The sequence below is a fragment of the Mesoplodon bidens genome (assembly GCF_964165515.1).
Source record: "Mesoplodon bidens genome assembly, chromosome: 4".
In the NCBI taxonomy this organism is placed as follows: Eukaryota; Metazoa; Chordata; class Mammalia; order Artiodactyla; family Ziphiidae; genus Mesoplodon; species Mesoplodon bidens.
The window spans coordinates 138,712,067-138,735,387 of NC_138160.1; the positions used below are offsets into that span (position 1 = coordinate 138,712,067).

Genomic DNA, 23,321 nt, shown 5'->3' on the forward strand with positions numbered 1-23,321 from the left:
GAGGAGGCACTCCTTGTCACCTTGGTGCCTCCCTTCCTGCCCCCTTAAACCCACCAAAAAAGCTTAACTGCAGGGAGAGAGAAAGCAGGCTGTCCGGAGCACAACCTTTCACATCCATAATCACTTGGGAACTTTTTACTGAAGAAGATCGCTTTTCACCAACACACGTGAAAAACACACGTCCCCCCGTGGCGGGATGGGGCGGGAGAGCGAGGAGAGCTAATTTCTCAGGACGTGACCCACAGGGCCACCCAAGTGGCTTGCCAGCGAGGAGTCCTGCAGACACCAGCCCCGCTCGCTGTGGCTGATGCACACGCGAGGAGAAGGCAAACCCGGCAGATCAAAGCCGTGCCAAGCAGCACAGCACCGGCAGATAAAATCTGAGGTCCCCACCATCACAGTCTTGAGATTTTCCACTAAAAATATTTACTGAATTTTAAGAAAAATCTGCTTAATGCATTGAAGGGAACAGGATGAGGTTTGGTTCTGAATTGTTGAGAAAAGCTGAACAAATATTTACTATTATCCACCAGGCGCCCCCTGAACTGATGCGTTTTTCATTCTCTGTGAGGTGCCCGGGGTAGTCAAGGCTGAGGAGCGCACTGGATGTGGGGTCTTCGCACTGTCAGAAGGAAAAGGAGAGAAGGGGGGAAAGTAGCCACACTTTCGGGGTCCTCAAAAGACAAATATCCTTTGGACTGAAAAATACAATTTTCAAGGTTTCCATGAAAAGCTCCTAAGACATTCATAAGAAACCTGACAGGGGCTACTTTAGTTCTGCAGGAAAAACGGGGAGGGGGTACATGACATATAAACGAATTTATAAATCACAAATCAGTCTTCGCAACTAAAATAATGCAGACTGGCAGGTCTCACAGTTCTGCTTTTGGAAAAATCATATTTGTTCTTTGATTTGCGCCTGCAACACACTCTGCTGAATCAGCCCTGTGTGCTGGCCTGCCTCGTCCCTCTGAGGGGCCTAGGGTGCCTTGCGGGGGGGACAAGGGAGATGTTAGCTACAGCCTGGTGGGGAGAGCCCTGGGGCCATGGTGGCCCAGGCTTTGTTCCTCCCTATAGAGCAGTGCCAATGCTGCCAGAACGCCCCACTGCACGGGCAGAGAAGCGCTGTGCCCACATTTAACAAAATCCCCAGGGTGCCACACAGCGGGTCTGGAAGCCAGTTTGAAGGCATTTGTGCACTGGAGGGGGGGGTGCAGAGCCCACCCGGAGCCCCCTTCCGTTGTAGGGGCCGCACGAAAGGAGCCGAGAGAGCCTGCAGTAGATGGGGGACCCGCCCACTCTCACTCCCTTTACGGCCAGTTCCCACCACCCACTCAGATACACACATGTGCTGTTTTGCAACTGACAATGGTGGCGGCGGGGGGTTGACTCAGTGCTCTGAATGTGAGAGATGGAGGGATGAGGGACCACATTCATCCCATCAGAACAGCAAGGGCTGCACAGGGAACATCTTCCTGGGCCCCCTCACCTTGCTGTAGGTGGAGCCAAGGGGCTGCGGGAGGCCTGGGGGCAGGTACACGAGGCACTCCCCCGGTGGCCGGGGAGGGGGCCGGGGTCCAGGTGGCCGCTGCTGTCTGCTCACACGGATGCACAGACGGCAGAGAGGAGAGTCCACGCTCTGCGAGCCTGCACGCCAACCCGAGGCCCCGCTACACCCCGCCGCCAGAGCCCAGCGGGCTGAGCCCTGACTCCTCTGCTCCAGAACGCCAAGCCTGGGCACTCGCACCCCACTGAGCAACAGGCAACAAAAGCGTCACTCAACTCCCACTCAATCCACCGCTCGATTCCGGGTGCAGGAGGGTGGGCGTGTGCTAAGGTAGGCAAATGCTTCTATTTTCGAACTCTGCCAACTTTGCAGAACAGAAATTCACCCCAAAGAGCAATTCATCTCCAGGCGTTTCACAGGTTAAGAGGCTGAGAGGACAATGACTTTTCTCCCTCTGCTGGGAGCCGGCTCTCGAGCACATGCTGTCAGGGGTCCCGCCCAGCCCTGGCACAGAAGCTCCCGGCGGGCAGGGGGTGGCCTGTGGGAAAGGAGGACTCTGCCAGGCTGGGCGCCTGAGGCTCCCCTGGAGCACCCCAACCCTGGCTGGCTGGCAACTGCCACAATTTTCCAGGCTCCTCGAGCTGGCAGTGAACTGCTTTTGTCCCGTTCTAGAACTTCACAGGTACCCACCAAATTATCTCTCTGAAATCATCGTGGGAACGGAATTAAAGTAGTTAAGCTCAAGGCTGAGGTGCTAACCGCACGGCTCAACTGGAGAAGCCATTTTAAGAGTGGATCTTGTGCAATAAACAAGGGGACAGAACCCACACGGGCCAAGGATGACCACCCTGGTTTCACCCCCAGCCTGGCATCTCAGAGCCAAGCACACACCTGGGCTGGCGCCACGGACGAACCCGGGGTGTCCTCCCTGACCGAGTCCTGTGTGGCAGCTCCCGGGACGGTCAAGCAGACTACCGAGCCAGCGGGCTGGCCCAAGAGTGGGTGGCAACCAGAAAACCGCCCAGGAGAAAGATTCCGCAGCCAGTCACCCTGTGTGGAGTCAGTCACGGCTGTGGGAGGGGACTCATGTTCTAGGGGAGAAATGACTATTTATCTATTTACTTTTTGAGAATCACTTGAACCAAACAGGACCCCAGTTAAATGGTATCCCATTGTCCTGTGTGTGTTGGAAGAATTATGGGAAGGGGAAGGGTTCAGAAAGACATCACCAGTGTGTGCATGGTTTTATCCTGAAGGTGCAAAGGTTATTAGCAGTAATAATAATTAAATTGGGGAAAGGTTAAAGGTGACTGGCTGGTTAGCGGTGAAGGCGCGCTAGCTGGTGTCACCCGGGCGCTGCAGGAACCGCAACGCGGGGCTGCACTTGCAGGAAGTGGCAAGGGTGGGGCCCGGGGCACAGGATCCCGCTATCTGTCGCCGCAGGCGCGAGGCCCAATCACTGACACCCACACAGCCATTTCCTGCACTTAAAAAAAAAATCTGTTTCTCCCTTTGCAAATCAACAACTTTTACCTAGAAACTCTTCAGCGGTGAGCTCTGACTGATCTCGATCTCCGGTCCGTTGCAGAAAGCACACCGCTGTTTACCTGGGGGAGGTGTGCCAGCGCTAACTCTAACGGACAGGTTTCGGCGGCTGCCAGAACGGTCTGTTTTGCATCTGCCTAGAAGAAACCAATTCTCTCTACCCCAAACAGACACCTGCTGGTCATTTCATACCTTGATAGACCTTTCTAGAAAAGACCTCCAGGCACAGAGAACTCAGCGCTGACGCCAAAGCTCCGTGCACATGCCACAGAGGGCGATTCTTGACAGCCCCCAAAGGTCCACTTTCTGGCTTGGGTCAGAGCAGACAGCCAGCCGCGGGCTGTGCCGGTCACACACCTATGGCACCAGAACTCTTTCCCAGAGAACCCTGGTGAGGGTCCCAGTTGGTGGGATCCCCACTGTGACTGCACAGGCTGATGCTTATATACGTGTGTTTGTCGCATGTCAATTAATCTTTAATCAAGCTTAAAAACACAAACAAAAAACCAGCTCCCACAGAATGTAAAAACTGAAGCCGCTGGTGCACAAGAGATGGCACCCCAAAAACCAGGAGTAACTCAGACCCAAACGTGCATTTGGTCCCACGAGTGACGACAGCTGAGCTTCGCCAGAGAGGACCCTGGAGACCTCTTTGAAGTTCAACTACCCACGCTCTGACTTTTTTTCAACTGCAAAGATTTCTGCTAAACTGCAATCTCATGGGGGAAAAGGATCCCTTGATAAATCCCTGTACGCATATGTCCACCTCAGGCCCAGCCTCTGTCTTTCCCGGGAAAGGAGCTAGGGAAGGAGGACCCCGAGTCCTGGTCTCTGTACCCTGGGGATGGGTTGGGGGATGCACACCATGCCCATCATGGTAATCACTGTGCAAGGCACTTACCAGAGAGGCCACATGCTAGGCCAGAGTTGGTCCCATGTTCAGGCAGGGAAACTGAGGTTCGGCGAGGTTAAGACACTTGCCCAGAGCCCCTCAGGGAGATGGAAGAGGCTGGAACGTGAAACCATCCTGATCACACAGCCTCTCGGGATTCTAGTGGGACAGGTGGCCCAGATGCTGGAGGGATACGGCATCAGATTCGCCTGTCCTGGCCTCACACATCGGAGCCGACTCCAGGCGCAAAGACCTGGCAGGGTTCTAGAAACCTCTGGGTCCCCTGCAGACAAGCCTCAAGTGGGAATGTGGCCAGTCAGACCCATTTCACACGTGGGGCGGCGAGGGTTACAGAAGAGCCCACTCCTTCCTCTTGGTTTTTGGAGTGCAGGTACGAAGCTGTGTGTGTGGGCTGTCAGAAAAATCATTATCACCCAGCAGGCTGGACTCTCCACTCGCCTACCTTCGCGGGATCACAGCTCGACCGCCAGGGCCACACGTCCCCGGGAGCAGGGTACCTGCCTCATCTCCTCCCAGCTCAGCCACCTGGGACCAACGCTCCCCCACGTGTCAGGATGGCCCTTGAGCGTGACCGCCTGGCGTTCTCAGGTGAAGGTGGCCACTGCCACATGCTGGCCACGCGGCCCCTCGAAGTGGGAAAAGGCTGGGTCAGCAAGATGAGCAGAAAAGCACATTCCATTCCCTCCCTTGCAAACTGCTGGACTTTGTTTTCTTACAAAAACAATGACAACAACACTTGGCCATCTTCTTGGTTGCTTCTCATCTTTAGCAGCCAAGAAAACAAGAGCCAGGCCTGATGCTTTCATAACAACCGTTCTGAGTGGGACTTCCTCCAACTCTCCTCTGCTGACCTGTCTTGCTAAGAACCGGATAACTGCCAGGCGGCTCCTGTTTAAGTGGCCTTGCTCCTTGCGGCCTGGATGGGGGAGGGGAGAGCAGTGTGCACAGCTGGGCTCCAGTTCCCTCAATCAGGGAAGCAGCGTGGGGTGGACACCTTCCTGCGCATCCCTCAAAGAGCCAAATGCCCCCCACCCACCTACATCCACCTGCTGGGTCAGGTGTCCCTCGTGGGTACATCGGCATCGGCACAGCCAGCAATTTCCAGGTTGTTAGAGGTTAGTATGAAATCACAGCAGAAACATCACTGGAAGTGCTCCAGCGGCACCCGCCACACAGTGTGTACCTACCACCCAGCAGTGTGTACAACGCAGGGATTTCCTGTTCAGCCACTGCTTCTAGGTAAGAGAACCAGACGAGAGACATTTAGGCCTCTACGCAGACACATCGTGGCCGCTCACAGATTAAGCACTGCACACAAGCTGACTATTGTCCGGAGCACCCGAACCTCACAGCTTGATTCTCATTACAGTTGTCTATGGGGGTGGGAGGCCGGCGGGGGGGTGGAGGTGGTCCCTGGGTCCAGGGCTGGTCCTGCTACCACCTTGCTGCGTGACCTTGGGTCACACGTGACCTCTCTCACTTCCCTTTCCAGTTCCGGTAAGAGGGCATCATGGTGCCTGCCCCGTCTTTGCGGGTCTTGCTGGAATCTGGCAAGCAAACAGTCATGCACGTGCACCTTGAGGGCTGTGATGTGAAGAGGATATTCGGGGCACCTGGCACCTAGCAGGCTGTGGCACAGCAAGGTTGCGGCAGCCCAAAGCCACGAGCAAAGGCAGCCTGAGACCCCCGGCATACAGGGCCAAACCTCCCCAAACGTGGACAGCGCTCTAAAAAGCCCGAGCCCTGAAGTCAGCTCCAAGGAGGTGAGCCGTGCCTCTGGCGGGCTCTGCTTTCTAAGTCCACGACCCACTGAAAGCAGAAGCCCAGGCGGGGTGGAGAGGCTCGCAGAGGGAGACACAAGGGGAGGTGACAGTGGAGGGCAAGTTCAAAAGCGCCCAGCATTGGTTCAGGGAAGGGGAGGAGGCTGAGATGAGTGTTTCCAAGAAACCCCGAGAGTGAAGCTCTGCGCCTGCCACAGCCAGTGAGGGGAGCAGCTCCTCCACAAGGCCCGACAGATGCTGAGCTGCTGGGCGTGTGTGCACTCGTGTGTGTGTACTTTCACGTGTGCAGTGTGCATGCAGGTGTATGCAAGCACTGTGAGCGCGTGTGCACGAGTGCAGTGTGTGACTGCGTGTGCACGTGTGTGCAGGTGTGCTGTGGCTCCCATCTTTCAGGCGGAGTGAGAAGGCCCAATGTCATTCCATCAGGAGACTGTCAGGGGTTCCCTAAGGGCCACTGCCTCTAAGGTATATATACGCGGCCTCTCACAGACACAAGGGAATTCCTTTGTTGCTTTTGCTTTTCTCCCCCGTTTTATGAGAAATGCCTTTGATGCGTGGCTTACAGAAGTGATCTCTTTATGTGTGTGTTTCTGCTCACAGTTCACAGAAAACCTGTTATAAATTCACCCCGCCTGTTGGTCGTGCTTTCTCTCATGACCCATCCACAAGGAGGCCAAACTGGGCAATGCAGGCGGAGTTCCTGTCCTCCTGAGAGAAAGCCCTGGGCAGCCCAGGTGACAGAAGGGGAGAGGGAGCGTTTTTAAATAGCTTCCCCTCTGTTTGGCTCCAGTGGCAGGTGTAGGAAGACTGGCCAGCCTTGGACTGATGACCCCTTGAAACTAGAGAGCTTGGGGGCCTGCACTGATGACCACAAGGTGCCAAGGCGAGTCCCCGGGGCAGACTGATGGGGAAGGGTGAGCTCGGGCGGGAAGGAGAGCACCGCCCTCTGACAGAAAGGACCGGGGAGAGGAAGGCTGTGGAACAGAAGGCACGACCGAGGGAGCGTGTGGTTCTCCTGTGGCCACCCAGAAGTCTAAGGACAACATAGGTGACTTTGCTGGGAGATGAGCACGAATGATGAAGAGCGGACAGATAAATGGACTGGGACATTGCAGTGAATCCCTCTGCCGCTTGGAGCAATAGCTTTCTGCTTTTGAGTCTGGTAACCTGGCCTGTTGGCCTATCGCCCTCATGTAAGAGAGGTCCCCTGCCTGAGCTAACAGTCCTCAGCATCCTCAGGCGGACATGCCAGGCTCACTCCTGAGAGAAAGCAGCCACACCACCGCAGCCAGGAGAGGTACAGTCTACAGGAAACCCCTTGCTCGGAGCCATCCACCTAGATGCTGGGGCTGGAGCGGAGGAGAAGGGAGCCCCGAGTCATCCTGCCTCCTCTCACATCAAACACGGCCAAGGAAGACCCCCCCCAACCCCTCCCCAAGTCCTTAACCAGTCTGGAGGCACTGGATTGAGGGGGGGCCTCAGCCACTGCTGCTGCCATCCCCACCCCTGGGCCCTCCCTGAGCCAACCTGGGAAAGAGCTCGGGTCGGGTGGGGAGGCCGGAGGGGCCCCGACTGCATGCTGAACCGGGGGCCATGCGGCAGCTCTCCCGACCGCAAGGAGGGCTCTGAGCTCTTGGCCTTCCGGAGACCACCCTGGAGCCCCACATAGAGCCCGGAGCCAAGGGGCTCAGACGACGAGGCGAGGGCAGGTGGGGCAGGAAGCATGTCCCAGGCACACAGTGTGTGCAGACCCAGGCGACAGGGCGGAGGGGAGACCCTCCTGCTCTGAGTGCAGGCCCTGCAGCGTCTGCTCTACTCTGGGCTGGTAAAAGGAGGGGCCCTCAGTGCCCCCGCCACCTGGCGACGGTGGGCGGGTGGCTGTGAGAGAAGAAAGCGTACTGACCGCTGGGCGGTTTAGGCCGCGGAGGAGCAGGTTTCTTCGGAGGCAGAGCGGGAGTGTCCTGTTTACTTTTAAAGGGGTCATCTGAGCATCCTGCCCCTCCAAAGGAGGAGGTGAAAGGGCCAGAAGTTGGGGGCTGTAAGAGAGGACACGAAAGAGAGGCAGAAATAATCGTTAACACGGAGGCAGCGGACGTCCACCGAGCCCTCCGGGGTGCACAGCACGGCCGCCACTCGGGCCCAGGGTCTCTCACAAGCCCCCCCAACTTTCCTCCACCCTCAACAGCCGGGGTCCTCTGGCCTGTGAGGAGCAGCCAGCAAACACACAGAGCAGGTGAGAGTAGCCTGGTGCCTCGACGGGCTTCTGACATGGGGTGGGGGTGGGGTGCTCCCTGCCACCCACAGGGGGATATCAGGTCTCTCCTGACCCCAGGGTCCCCTGGGCTTCCTGCTCATACTTCAGAGATGCGCCCAGCATCTCCCCCTTCAGTCAGTGTCAGGCGCTGGGTCAGAGCGGCACCAGACCCTCTCTGCGCCCGTGGGCTGCCTGACCCAGTGGCTCAGGTCAGAGCCCACCACAGCCCCGTGGGCACAGTCATCGCTGCCTCCAGTGGGCTCTTGTCACCTCTGGCCCGGACCCTCCCCCAGCCTCCTCCTGCTTCCACCCATCTCCACATCTACCACCTCAGACCCAGGAGGGACCATGTCAACCAGCAACAGAGAGATGCCTGGATAGATGGGTGGGCAGGTGGGTAGATGGGTAGGTACAGCTGCCAGGCAGGTAGGGAGATAGGTAGATGGGGGTTGGGTAGTAGCACTGAACAGCCCTGAAGCTTGAAGGTAACTTCCAAGCACTCCTCAAGTCACGCAGGGCCTCCCTCACAGCCCCTCACCACCCTACCCACCTGCCACTGTCCAGGGCTTTAGCTTCATCCCTGCAGTTGCCCCAACCCTCTCCTGGCCAGTTCCCTGGTGCCTGGAACCCCCTTGTGCCCCATCTCGAGGCCTCCATACATACAGGGTCCCCAACTGGGGGCTCAGCCCACCCCGTCCACCTCAAGCCCCTCTTCTTCCTCAGAGACTGGCTAGACCTCACTGTCGCCCCCAGAGCTCTCCCTGACACCCTTTCCCACTAACTGCCTGCTCGGACATCCTGGTGGGAGCTGACGGGACACACACTATCACGCCACAGTGATGGGTACTCAGGCCCCTCTCGCCTAACTGGGGCAAGCTGCCTGAAGGGCAAGTACCAGTGACAGGGCGCACACCTGCCAACTGCCTGCAGCAGGCAGGGACTTGTCTACCTGTGCACCCTCACCTGGAGCACCAGCACAGTACCGGGCACAACAAACCTCCACCGACAGACGGATAAGCACAGACAGCCAGAGCTGCACCCCAAAGGGAGGAGACTGCTTTCTACAGAGGTGGGAGACCACATTTAGGAAAAAGTAGAGCAAGGAGATTCATAGCTGCTAGACACTAAAGGAATTGGTGGACACGGGGGTGAAAGTGCTGATAAGGTCCTCAAAAAGCAAAGGAAAGGAGACGCGCAGTGGGACAGGGTGGGCCACACGCAGCAGCAGTGGAGGGGGGGTTGCGTGAGGAGGGGCACTTGCAATGCCCTCCCCAGTGGGGCAGGTCAAGGGACACAAAACAAAGCAGGAACACAAGAGTGCACTTGTGGGACCTTCTTAGGTAATCTGGTTCCGACCCACCACTGGAGAAGTGGGGAGAAAGGCTGATGCCAGTCACAGGGACGCGGCTCCCCCTCTTCCGGATCCGGTCACGGGGACGGGGATGCGGCCGCCCCTGCCCCTGGTACCTAGATACTAGTCTCAGGTGGGAGAGAGGCGGCCAGCCCACAGGGAGGAGGAGGGGGCCCGGAGTGGCTGCTGCACACTCAGCCAAGCCCACTGGGCGCCCTGGTTCCTCCCCACAAGCCTCTGGGGCCGCCAGGGTAGGAGACGCTCACTCGCCAGGGTAGGAGACGCTCGCTGATCTTCTCACATCTTCCCAACGGCCTTGGGACAAGTCCTACTGTCACCACTTCTATCTTATACGCAGGGAAACTGAGGCACGGGGAGGAGATGCCTTAACCTGCTAGTCACACAGCACCTCAGTGGGGGAGTCAGGGCGGGAACCCACGCCATCCACCTCCTGGGCCAGGGCTCTCAGGCCCTGCCCTTGGCTGCTGGCAGCCCGCCCCCCGCCCCCCACAGGAGGTCTGGGGACTGTCCTCATGCCCATGAGGGAGACATGCGCAGATGCAGGCAAGAGGCAGAGCAGGGCAGAAGGCCCTGGGGAGGATGGGGTCTAATGGGAAAGACTCATTTCCCTGCCAAGACCACCTGGGCCCGCCGGGAAGCTCTGAGCCAGAAGGGCTGCAGCGGGGCGAGGAGGTCCCTCCCTCCACTGCTGCTCCCCCCCTTTCCCAGGCTCTGTGACGCTTGTCCTTTTCGGTACAAAAGTCTGGGAGTCTCTGCAAAACCTGCTGCTCGAGTTTCCAGAATGTCTGCTGCGGAGCACAGTGGTTGGGGTGGGATCTGGAGGCCCTGCTACCGGCTCCGTGCCTCCGTTTCCTCGTCTATGAAACAACAATAATGACAGGCCCCAGCTTGCAGGGCTGTGGCAGGAAAACGAAAGGTAATGCATAAATTGCTCCGGTGGCGCCTCGACCGCATCAGCACAAAGATAGCACGATTATTATCACGCCAAGGATGTGGATGTGACTAGAACTCTCTTGGATGCCCGCAAGAATCTGCAAACGCTCCATCGGCCACCGATGCTTCATTTCTGCTGCTTCCCATCATTTACAGAGCCTTTCCCAGACGAAGAGAGCAGTAGAGCTAAGGTGCCGTGTCGACCAGCAGCTTAGCTCTAAAGTGAGTGGGTTAGGGTCTGCTGGTTGGGAAAGAAGACGCAGTGGGGGCTAAGGAGATGGAGAGCGAGGGAATGCTGGTGCCTCTGCTTCTGCCGTTCCCAGGACACAGCCTGGGTCTAGGACTCTTGCTACCCTCGCCACAACCTGAGACAGGCAGGAGGGAATCAAAACCAATCTCCTGGCAGAGTGGAGGCGCGACCAGCCCCCGAGGCCCCTGAGTGGGCCCCAGTTCTTGTCTTGGGTGCTGCGAAGGTGCCAGCTCTGGGGAAGGGTGTAGAGGGACACCCAGGGCTCTCTGCACGTGACGCCCCCCAGAGTTGTGGGGTGCACGGGGCCCTTGTCCACTCAGCCCGTGCAACCCCCAGCCTGGAGCACGAGCTGCAGTGAGCCTCCCGGCTGGCTGGAGACTCCACGGGCCAAGCCGACTCTCCGCCCCCTCGTCTGTCTAAACCCACGGAGCCAGTGGGCCCGCTCCAAGGTGAAAGGGTTCCAACTGTAAGCGCCTGGTTCGCCCACAGCAGGGAATTATATCACTTCTGACACCAAAAAGCCTGCGTCATTTCCGAATCCTAATTTTCATGACTTGAAATTTCCCAAGAAGCTTCCTTTGGGACCTGACTGGTTCCTACTCAGGCTGCGGCTTCAGGGAAAGTTGCTATTTTTAGAGGGGTTTCAGTAAAGCCGGTAGGGGCTCTCTGGCTGGGCTAGAGTGAAGTGTGCTCCAAAAAAAAAAAAAAAAGAAAAAGAAAAAAGGACAGACAGAAAAGCTACTATATGAGAAGCAGCTCTAAGAGATTCACGGTTTAAAGAATTGATTTAAAGCAAACGACTCTCAACTTAAAAAAAAAAAAAAAAAAAAGACCTAAATAGGGATGCACGCTTGAAAAACAACTGAAAATGGGCTGACAATGGGCAGTCAAGTATTTCATAGGTGGTTTTTTTGGGGGGGCAGGAGGAGTGAAATAATTAAGTTAGAGTCTTGTTTTTATTCTCAGATGCTCTCTGAAATCTATTTTGGGGAATGTGTTCTTAAAGCAAGGTAATACTGTCTAGAAAAATCTTCTCAGGTGTTGAGGGACCTCAACGAAGGGTGCAAGCCCAGAGAACTTCCCAAAGGAATCTACTGGAGTCAGACTGCTGGCTGGCACTCTCCTCTAGCGCTGCCAGGCAGAGGGAGGACACTCTAATTTAGGGTGAAGTTAAGAAAGGGAGCCAGCATGCATCGCCAGCGTGCATTGCCTCCCCACCCCACTCAGGTGGAGAAAAGATAGCGATGTTAAAACACACACACACACACACACACACACACACAAACCAAGAAGTAAAAAAAAAAAAAAAAACACCTTCTTGCCACTTTACTTTCATTTCCTTCAGCATTTTATTTATATACACAATGTTGTTCTTGAAAAACAGAAAGGGAACCAAAAGGGAAAAACAGAGACCTATGAGGTTAGGGCCCTGTATTCAGTTGGGCAAGTGGCATGAGATCAGGAGCTGATGGAATCATGGAAACAAAACAATGGAGTACTGGAGACAAACTTTCCATGGCCCCATCCAGCTCCGTCCCGCCCAGCGCCACGAACAGGAAGGGGCACTGGCCCTGAAGTCACAAGTGCACGTGTGTGCAGCCTGATCTGGGACACGAGGACAAGGAGAGGGAAAGCGGAATTAGAAAAGGGAAAATGCAACTTTAGGTTAGAACGGGCAGAAGGAGGGAAGGGCCAGGTTCTGAACTGCCCGGCTCTGGGGTGTTTCTGCAGCTATGGGAAACGCAGGCACTGCCTGGAGGAGGGAGACGCGGCCGTTCCTGCCATCCGGGGCCCCGCCAGGCTGGCCACCCCACACACAGCCTCAACTCAGGTGCTTCTTGAAACAGAGGACCCTGTTCATGCCCTTGTCCTTGTCCCAGCTCGGGGGCACTGCTAGCTCTCACTCCCTCCTCGGCCTTGAGCAGGGAGAGGGCCCACTTGTGCCAGCTTGAGAATACAGTGCGAACCCCTTCCCTGGAGACTGCCGCCCCCGTGTGGCAGAAGTTTTCTCATTTCAGGGGATGGTTTTCCACTCGCTAAGCACGGACAGAAGACAAGGACACACAGCTCCACTCAAGGAGTGTGTGTAACAGCCACGCAGTGACAGGCAAACATGAGGGCAAGTCTCAGGCCCTGGTCCCTTCTGGCTGATCCCAGATGGCACCCCGACCGTCAGCGTCACAGTTCCCATACGAGCGATGGAGGCTCATTCCCTCCAGGCACTGGAAGGAGAGAGGCCGAAACTCCAGCACCTCTGGGCTCCCTTCTGCGGCGGCCAATGGGCAAACAGATGCTCTGCCTCTGGCCAGAAGCTACATTTGCTACCTCAACAGTTTATACTCGCGCGTTTCTTTGAAAACATAAACAAAATCCCAAATGTTTCTCGGAAGCCACGCACCACAATCACATGTTGCTAACCACGAGTAATCAGCGCCCAGACAGTCGTGAGCCCCGCGGGCTGAGTGAACGTGGAGGAAGCACGCAGGATGCCCTGAGGAGCTGGCATGAGGGGGGAGTGGTGCCGGGGGCCCAGGACTCCCCACCGTGGGTGCCCATTCCCCACACTCCGGGGGGCTCCCTCCCCACCCCACCCCCACCAGCGAGGAGCCAGGAACCGTATCTGAATGTGGTCGCCCCCCAGTGCTCACAGTACCTGGGCTAGAGCAGGCGGCTGGGAAAGACAGGTGGACTAAACAAAGAATGCAGGGCTTTATGGCTCCGCGGCCACAGGCTGTGCCACACGCAGCTCTTTATCTGTGAGGGATCCCACCCTCACCCACCGAGGCCAAGATGCGCACACCTAACGCTGCTTCCCTTAATTCTTGGCAAAGAAACACAGGCTCACGGTCAAAACCAAGGGACACTAAAGGTTAGAACAAAGAACAGCAGACCTACTCACCTAGGCCAACATTTTCGACTTCTTAGCAGTTTCTTCTGGAATTTACCTCTCAGTCGTGGGCTTCTACTCTTATTTCTTGATCTGTCCACTTTGGACATATCTACTGACTTCCTGCTACGTTAAGCACCACCCTCCAAGCCCCTCTCGAAAGAGCTCTAACACCATCTGCGGGACTACATCCACAGTCAGTTTATGTAACTATGGCCGCGTAGACACCATCCAGTCCAACCAGGAGTGACTATCGTCCTTCCTGAATGGCTCACTTTTCACCTGCATATTTATTCACCGAGCCTAGCCCTCGATATCCACATCCTTCTCGGGTTCTGTCCATGGGCAGCTCCAGACACACCTCCCGCCTTCTGGCCCACGGCCCATGGTTCCAGCCTCAGCGGGCTGCACGCCAGGCCTGGCCCTCAGGGCCCAAGACCTTCTCAACTTTGTTCAGCCACAGAGTCGACTTTATCACCTGAGGTCTGACTGCCATCAGACACCAGTGGCAGTAGCGGGGAGCCCGCAGCACTTACGCCTCGGGGATGGACTCAGGGCTCTGGCAGTTTCGCTTGGAGAAAGGGAAGTGGGTCCAGCCACAGCCATGGGCACTTTCTAGACCCCGTCTGCTGACTCACGACCGCACATGAGGATACATTTCAGAGTTTGACAGGTGCCAAAGAAATATATATGTGGCATTAAACAGTTACACCTGGCAGCCCACGACAAGACCACGACAAGAGGCACAAGGACACTGGCAGAGGCACAGGGGCTCCGTGGGAAGGGCTTTACCTTGGACATCTGGCTGAAGTCGGCAAAGCCCTCAGCACTATTGAAGGACCCACTTCCGAAGGGGTCTAAGGTTCCAAAGGGACCTGCAAGCAGCACCAGCAGAGGAGGAGTTACAGGGCATTCACAGGACACGCCTCCTGGGAGCAGGGGAAAGTGTCACCTCTTGGTTCTCAGTGGCTCCCAAAGCAGGAGATCCATGGAGGTCACGTTTGTTTGATGGGGTGGTGAATCGGGTGCAAGTCCTCAACAAGGCCCCCTGCCCCCACCCACTCTGGCTCATGGTTGGTGCAGCTCAGCCAGATGGTTTGCGGCCACGAGAGCCGGTGCAGGGAGAGCCAGAGGGACTCTGCCCTGTGGCTGTGCTGCAAGCCAGCATCGTTCACCGTCACCAAAGGAGTGACAAGCACCCTGTGGAAGGAGAGCCTGCTGTCTGTCCTGCTGGATCAGGAGGGAGAGTGAGAGGGAGGCGACCAGCCACCCACATGATTTATGTGGGGAGGTCATCTGCAGGTAGAGATTTTTGCTGAGCTTTCTCCTTTGGTGGGTGGTGCGATTTGTCCAGAATAACCCACGAGCTCACCTACGAAATCAAACTCTGTAACTAACAAGTGCAAGATGTTAGGCAAGGCGGCAGTACCAAGTGGAACCTGTTTCCAAAAGCAAGGGGGGAGTCTGCAAACGCTCCCCTCCCTTAAAGGCACACCTAAGAGTTTTATGCTATGAGGGGAGGTTCCCTCAAATCCAGTGCCCATAGCACAAGCCTCAGTAAAACTTTGGATTCCTTTAGGAAAAAAAATCCAAAGGTTAGAACCAAAGATTCATAAGGAGCACTGAGCAAAGAGTAACTAATACATTGGTGTTATTACTAAATTAATCCCTACCGCCAAGCTTCCTTTCCATCCAGTAAGATGCCAGTTCTTGCTCAGAAAGATGAGCAGCCAGAGGGGAATGGCTTTGGCTGCACTGCCTCAGGCGAGGATCTGAGTCCACTTACTAATGATAGAAACACTGAGGACACACCATATTTGGAAATGGGTGGGCCGTTCCACTGCCTGAGGAGGAGTGAGAAGGAAAATAAGCCATCAGTCTCACCTGATCCTTTTGAGGAGACACTGGAGGATGAAAAAGGATCACTGGATTCAAAGGGGTCGAGCTGAGTGAAAGGAGAGAGGAGAGAGTGAAAAGCAGTTCCTTTGTTCATCATCCATTCATTCAACCACAAACTTTCTCGACATCTATATGCACCACATCTGCTGCCCAGCCTTGGGGAGGATATAATGTTTAACTAAATCCCGGCAGAGTTAAGTCCCAACAGACCAACCCCTCCTGCAGATAACACCTATAAACACTCTGAACTGGAAAAAAAAAAAAAAAAAAAGTCATCACCTGAAGACCCAGGAAGTGAACCAAAGCAGGAAGACTTTGGAAAAGAACTGAAACTTGGCAGAAAAAGCAGTACAAGATTGAGTTTTCCGTTTTTTTTTTTTTTCCCCCTGTGGTTGTTTTTATCTTGGCCGCGCTGCTCAGCTTGCGGGATCTCAGTTCCCCGACTGGGGATTGAACCCGGGCCACGGCAGTGAAAACACCAAGTCCTAACCACTAGACCAGGAAACTCCTGAGCTTTCCCTTTTGACAGCTACAGTCTGAGAGTATGGGGGAGCTATGACTCCAATAGAAAACTCACTGTCTTTCTGGACTGAAGCTCAGAGGAGGGAGCCCCAGGACAACCACAGCCATGAGAAAGGGATGCGGGATCTAGAAAGGAGAGGCAGAGAATGGGAGCCCCAAATTCCATGACAAGCTCTGTCCACGTCTCAGGCTCACCCCTACACTGTGTGTGGGTGGGCAGACTCAGAGCAGCCTACAGCTAAGGCCACAGGAATGAAACCACAGGTGAGAGAGGGAGAGTTTGCAATACGAGTCTCACCAAGTTAGTTGCCTGCTGAAATAAAACCATCCACACTCTTTGGAGGAATGCAACAGAATCCAGTCTCCACAACAGAGCACTCACAATGCACAGAATATATTTTTAAGTTATTCAACATACAGAGAGAACCTGAAAAATGCGGTTCTCAAGGGAAAAGACAATCAATGGAGTCCATCTCAAGGTGACCCAGATTTTGGAATTCTCAGATGAGGATGACTTTAAAGCAGCAATAACTGTGTTTAATGAGATAAAGGAAAAAACACTTAAGATGAATAAAAAGACAGGAGATCTTAGTAGAGAAATGGAAACTATACAGAAGAAACATGGACATTCTCAAACAATGTAAAGTACAATATCTAGAATAAAAACTTCACTAGGTTAGCTAACCAGCAAATGACAGAAAAATGTAAGTGAAGTTGAAGATAAATCAGTAGAAATTACCCAATCTGAAGAAAAAGGAGGAAAAAAAGAATGAAAAGAAACAGTCTCAGGGACCTGTAAAGACAATAGCAAAAGGTCTAACATCTATGTAACTCGAATCCCACAAAGAGAAGAGACAGAGAATAGAATAGAAAAAAATTTTTTTTCAAAGAAATAATGGCAGAAAACTTACCAAATTTGGTGAAAGACATAATTTATGGATGTAAGAACTTCAGCAAACGCCCAGCAGCATAAATACAGAGGAAAACATATCCAGACCCTACACAAACTACTAAAAAGCAAACGTAAAGAGAGGCTCTTTAAGGCAGCCAGAGAAAAGAACATAACTATTTTTTCCTCTTTAGAATTCATACAGTGGATTAAAGTAAAAATTAAAACACTGTCTTATGGAGTTTAATACATTTAGATGTATTACATTCATAGGACAACTATAACAGAGATGCTACTGTTTGGGGGAGGGTGGATAAATGGACCTATATGATTACAAGTTTTCTACATTTTACATTAAGTGACATAATATTAATTCCAAGTAGCCCATGATAAGTTAACAGTGTATATGGTAATCCTTAAAGCAACCTCTAAGAAATAATGAAAAAAGGTATGGTTAAAAAAGGCCAACAGATACCAGAAAATGGAATTCTAGAAAACATTCAAATAATCCAAAAGAAGACAGAAGAAGGGGAACAGAGGAATAAAATACAGAGGATAAAAGAAAGTAAATAATAAAATAGTAGACTTAAATCCAACCATATCAATAATTGCATTAAATGTTAACAGACTAGACACTCCATTTTGAAGGCAGAGATTTCCAGACTGGGTAGAAAAGCAAGGCCCAACTACATGCTCGACACAAAAGACATCCTTCAACTCCCAGACAGGTTGAAAGTAAATGGATAAAAAAAGATATATCATGCAAAGACTACGCATAAGGAGAATGAGGTGGTTATTTTAATATGTGATAAAAATAGATTAAGACAAAGCACCAGAGGAAAAAAGGAACCCTTTATAATGAAAAAAAGGTCACTGAATCAGGATGACACAACAATCATGAATGTGTAGGCACCTGAAAGAGCTTCAAGACACATGAAGTTAAACTTGACAGAATTAAGGAGGATATGGACAATTCTGCAATCATAGGAGAAGATTTTAACACCCCTCTCTCAGCAACTGGTAGAGCTTACAAACAAAAACCATAAAAATAGATGACCAGTCCTGTAACAAACCATAATGGAAAAAGTATATATATATATATATATATATATATATAATATGTATACTGAATCACTCTACTGTACATGAGAAACTAACACAATATTGTAAATCAACTATACCTTACATTTAAAAAAAGGAAAAAAGGGGAACTCCCTGGCAGTCTAGTGGTTAGGACTGGGCACTTTCACTGCCGTGGCCTGGCTTCAATCCCTGATCGGGGCACTAAGATCCCGCAAGCCACATGGCGTGGCCAAAGGGAAGAAAAAATAGACAATCAGAACAACCACCTTGACCTAACTGGCATTCACAGAACGTTACACCCAACAATGGCAAACAGACATTCTTCTCAAGTGTACAAAGCATGTTCACCAACACAGACCATAAAACGAGTCTCAATAAATCTAAAAGGACCGAAAACATACAAAATATGTCCTCCAATAACAGTAGATTTAATTAGAAATCAGTATTATAAAATACCTAGGGGGGAAAAAAGTATCTCGAAATGAAACAATATACTTTAAATAATCCAGGTTCAACAGAGCATTCACAAGGAAAACTGGAAAATATCTCAAAATGAATGACAATGAAGATACAACATATCAAAATGTATGGAATGCAGCTAAAGCAGCACCTCAAAAGAAATGCAGGGCTTCCCTGGTGGCGCAGTGGTTGAGAGTCCGCCTGCCGATGCAGGGGACACGAGTTCGTGCCCTGGTCTGGGGGGATCCCACATGCCGCGGAGCGGCTGGGCCCGTGAGCCATGGCTGCTGAGCCTGCGCGTCCGGAGCCTGTGCTCCGCAACGGGAGAGGCCACAACAGTGAGAGGCCCACGTACAGCAAAAAAAAAAAAAAAAAAAAAAAAAAAAGAAAAAAGAAATGCATAGCTTTAAACACTCATATTAGAAAAGAAGATCCAAGATCGATGACCTAAGGTTGTATCTTAAGAAGTTAGAAACAGAAGAGCAAAGTGGGAGGAAGGAAATAATGAAGAGAAGAAATCAGTGAAATAGGAAACAAACAGGAGAGAAAATCAACACAGCCAAAAGTTGGCTCTCGGAAGAGATCGACAAAATTGATAAACGTAGATAACACAGACCACCAACACCAGCAATGAAAGGGGGGTGGATCCCGTGACAGGTCTTGCAGATAGAAATGTTACAGGTTAATCCCTGCCTTCAAGGAGCTCTGGGGCCAGTGATACATACTAGTAGGTCCATGGAGAAGTGAAAAACTAGGGAATGGGTAAGGTGGGGACAGAGATGCCGCCTAGAACGTGAAGGAAGGCTATACATTGCCCTCACTTAGAAAAATTCTCTATTCAATCACAAAGCTACTTTTTGCTTTTTAAATCCTCATTTACACCTATTTAAACCAGTCTGTTGAGTCTAACGTGCAAAACGTATGGTTTACTACTTGCTGGGGGGCGGGGGAGCATACTAAGTGCAGCCAGGCTGTGGGTCTGGACTTCCTCCTGCCATGGCGGGGACCCACTGAGGCTGGCTGATGCCAGTGTCACCATCAGTGCTTTGCACTAGGAAGATGGCAGGAGCAGTCACATGGAAACCTGTGGGAGCGTGTGGTGCTCTATTTTGTCTTTGTTGGGAGGTGGAGTGGCACTGGGGGCAGACGATAGAGCAGAGAACCCAGCAGGTGGGCCTGAGCTGAAGTAAAGGGGCACAGAAAGGGACAGAGGAATGACAGCTCTTCAGGACACAGCGCGCCCTGACTTGGGCTCACTGGACTGCTGGATGTGACACCTCGCTTCGTGGGACAAGCCTCTGTAGGAATAGGCAGTAACGGTCACCTTGCTAAGCAGTAACGAGGCTTGGCCTTCGAGCCAGCCCCTGGGGAATCCCCTGGCCTTGCACAGCCCTCATTCGTCAGGCTTAGCACTCACAGTCTGAGTGATGGAGGCCCTGACTCGGTCCACGGAGGGTGGGGAATGGAAAGGGCTGCCTTCACACACGCAGAGTATGCACGTGGGCAGCACCAGAAGGCAGCCTTTCCGGGGTCACTCACCTTTGAAGGTAAGGAAGGGTTTTTCGTGAATGGGTCTGAGGTAAATGGGTCGTTCTTTGTCTGTTTCTTAAAGAAGTCGTCGGGGGCAGAGCCATGGAATGGGTCGTTTTCTTTGAAAGGATCCCCTCCGAATGGATCTAGGTGTTTTGGAAAGAAGAAAAAAAACGCCCCATGAATAAACATTATGCCTAGTGAAAGAACCCAAATATAAAAGAACACACAACTGACTGGCACTATTTACATGAAAGTCTAGAAAAGGTAAAAACCGCAGTGGCAGAAAGCAGGTCAGTGGTTGCCAGAGACCTGGGGGGGGGGGGTAGGGGGTGGGGGAGACCAGGGAACCTTCTGGGATAATGGAAATGTTCTCTCTCTCACACAACTATACACATTTGTCAAAACTTGTCCAGTTCTGCACTTAAAATGGGTGAGTTCTGTTGTGTGTTTATTATACCTCTCAATAACACCTGATTTAAAAATAATATGAACAAACAGATAATATGAGTAAATCCATAAGGACAGAAAGCAGGGGCTGGAGAGTGGGACTAGGGAGACTGCTCATGGGGACAGGGTCTCCTTTTGGGGTGATGGAAATGTTCTGGAGCTACACAGAGGGAGTGGCTGCATAACACAGTGAATGAACTAAACGCCAATGAAATGTGGTTAATCTGTGTTATGTGAATTTGTTAATTTTGTGTTATGTGAATTTCACCTCAATAGAAAAAACAAATACAAGGGAAAAAATTAGATAAATAGGCAGCATGATCCCAACACCACGCCCAGGGTGCGTTCATTCTCCTCGAATGTGGGGTGTGGGCCTGGTGACTAGAGGAGGGGCAAGCCACCATCACCGGCAGGGAACAAGATGCTAGGTTTTTATGCAATGCGACGCTGTCCTTCCCAGTCCACTCCCTGGCATGTGTGGGCAGAAGTGCCACCACATGTGGGTACCAACGGGACACCCTGATGCCACCACAGGTGACACAAGCGGGCACAAGTGTCCAAACAGTGGCCTAGCTATCAGGGGCTTCTTTTCTAGTTCTAGTTCTCATTATGCTGTGCGACTGGCAAGAAGGGGCACCAGACTGTGAAAGGGAGGGACAATGGAGGTTCCTTCAGAAACTGACCTGGCAAAGGAGGCTGCAAGGTGTTTCCCCATTTCCCTCAACCTGAACTAGGAATGGGAATATTCTGAGAGCCAGTCCACAAAATGTTTCTTTTAACAAAGGCTTTTTTTTTTTTACCTGTTGAAGCCGTCTGTTGTTCGGCAAAGGGGTCGCTCTGGAACGGGTCACCTGGATTTAGAGAAGAGAGGACCGTTCAGGTCTATGGTAGAAATGACCTTGGTAGAGCAAAGTGGGGAAGCAGGGGCGGCCACTGACTAAGGCAGTTAGTTTGTCATGGCGAGGACAACTAAGATAAAATGAAAAGTATTGTTGGCTGCTCAATACGGGCCTAAGTCAAGGAAAATGTAGGGCAAGCCTGAATTCACTCTCTCTTTCTACACAGTGCTTTACTCTCCTGCCTCACCCCCGCCCCTCCCCATCCCTTCCCAGGGCTCCAGGAACCTGGGACCCTGGAGCTGCCCCATCCTCAGCCGCATGGTACATCTGAGCTTCGGGAGCTGCCTGACTCATCTCTCAGAACTAAGGTGCTTCCACTCCAAATCTGAAACTGGAAAGGCACTCCCTCTGCCCTCTCCCTGCCCTGGCATTTTTCTCAGAAAAGTACAGATAGCCTTCTTGGAAATACTGTTTTGCTCTGCAAAAACTGAAGAAACTTAGGAAATCTTGTTTCTAGAATTCTTCTTAGTTATTCTTGACTCGTGTGTGGATCTGGATGAACTCACCACGTTAAGGCCTTAGATGTTTACGTGGGGATCTGCTGTTTACTAGGTGGTTCCATAATCACTACTACATCTGATTATCAATCCCGAGAGGTGGATGGGAACTGAAGCATGCAGAGTCTCAGGGCCAAGCAGGCCGCCCTTGAACGTGGATGTCTCTTGGTGAGCCTGAAGCTCTTCCCACCCCCTCCCCTCAACACCACAGCTCTTTAGATAACCAGGTGGGGTGAAAAACTCAAGAGGCCCATTAGGCTCAAAGAATTTCTTTCCTCCTAACTGTTCTAGTCACTGGACAACCCTAGGGGGCACAAAACAGCCTTTCAATGATAAAGTGGGTGCCAAATGAGATACCTTTGAAGGGATCAGCTCCTTTAAATGGGTCAGATTTGAAGGGGTCTTCTGCCTGAAAAGGATCCAGATGCAATTCTTGGGCGTTGTTGCTAAATAACAAGGCTTTATTTTTGAAAGGATCGTCCTATAATTTTGTGAAGAGACAGGACAGGGATTTAATTATTTCAGATTTAAAGCCAAGTATAGAATTCTTTTTTTTTTTTTTTTTTTTTTTTTTTTTTGCTGTACGCGGGCCTCTCACTGCTGTGGCCTCTCCCGTTGCAGAGCACAGGCTCCGGACACACAGGCTCCGCGGCCATGGCTCGCGGGCCCAGCCGCTCCGCGGCATGTGGGATCTTCCGGGATAGGGGCACGAACCCGTGTCCCCTGCATCGGCAGGCGGACTCTCAACCACTGCGCCACCAGGGAAGCCCCAAGTATAGAATTCTATACCTAACTGGTATATTTTCCCTCTAAGTGATGTGACCCTAAAGAGAGTAATTTTTTTTAAAAAACATAGAAGATGGACTTTAGTTAATGATAACATGTCGACAATGGTTCATTAGTTATGATAAATGTACCGTACAAGATGTTAATACTAGGAGAAGCTGGGTGTGGGGTACATGGGAACTCTCTGTACCATCTCTGCAACTTTCCTCTAAGTCTTCTAAAATTTAAAAGTTTATTTAAAAATCATTGAGTGGAAGCAACCCAAGCGCCCACCGATGGATGAATGAATAAGCAAAATGTGGTATCTACATACAGTGGAATACTATTCAGCCCTAAAAAGGAAATTCTGACACATGCAACACAAATGAACCCTGAACACATTATGCTAAGTGAAAGAAGCCAGTCACAAGAAGACAAATATTGTGTAATTCTACTTATATGAAGTCCCTAGAGACATCAAATTCATAGAGAGAGAAAGCAGAATAGTGGGTGCCAGGGACTGGGGGAGGGGGGATGGGGAGTTGGTGTTTAATGGGTATGAAAAAGTTCTGGAGCTTAGTAGTACAATGTGAATATACTTAACACTACTGAACTGTACAATGAAAAATGGTTAAGATGGTAAATTCTACGTTATGTGCCTTTTACCACAATTAAATTAAAAAAAAAATCGAGTCAGAAAAAAAGTCATGTTTTTGGAAATGTCAGAAAGAAAATGTAACGAGCCACCAACAACTGCAGCTAGAGGCCTTGTTCAAAGGTGTGCCTCCCTCAAACACCTTCTCAGAGTGTGTTACCTATGTGGGCATTTTAAAAAATGCCCTTTCCACACCAAGAAACATGCTGGCTATTTACATCCTGAGAGGAA

At 52.0% G+C, this 23,321-nt stretch overlaps 1 protein-coding gene across 15 annotated transcripts in view; it reads right to left on the reverse strand.

The window, feature by feature from the left end:
* EPS15L1 (epidermal growth factor receptor pathway substrate 15 like 1) overlaps positions 1–23,321 on the reverse strand; it is a 101,365-nt gene that overhangs the window by 13,601 nt on the left and 64,443 nt on the right. For 7 of the 15 annotated variants that reach the window (XM_081233625.1, XM_081233614.1, XM_081233624.1 and 4 more), the window contains 7 exons: positions 22,028–22,151; positions 21,075–21,125; positions 19,834–19,970; positions 15,327–15,387; positions 14,235–14,317; positions 7,650–7,782; positions 5,153–5,200 (listed from right to left, as the gene is read on the reverse strand). In XM_081233625.1, coding sequence (XP_081089751.1) covers positions 5,153–5,200; positions 7,650–7,782; positions 14,235–14,317; positions 15,327–15,387; positions 19,834–19,970; positions 21,075–21,125; positions 22,028–22,151 — 637 coding nt within the window. The remainder of the gene's footprint in view (positions 1–5,152; positions 5,201–7,649; positions 7,783–14,234; positions 14,318–15,326; positions 15,388–19,833; positions 19,971–21,074; positions 21,126–22,027; positions 22,152–23,321) is intronic. The other 8 variants (XM_081233622.1, XM_081233623.1, XM_081233617.1 and 5 more) reach the window with 3 other exon arrangements.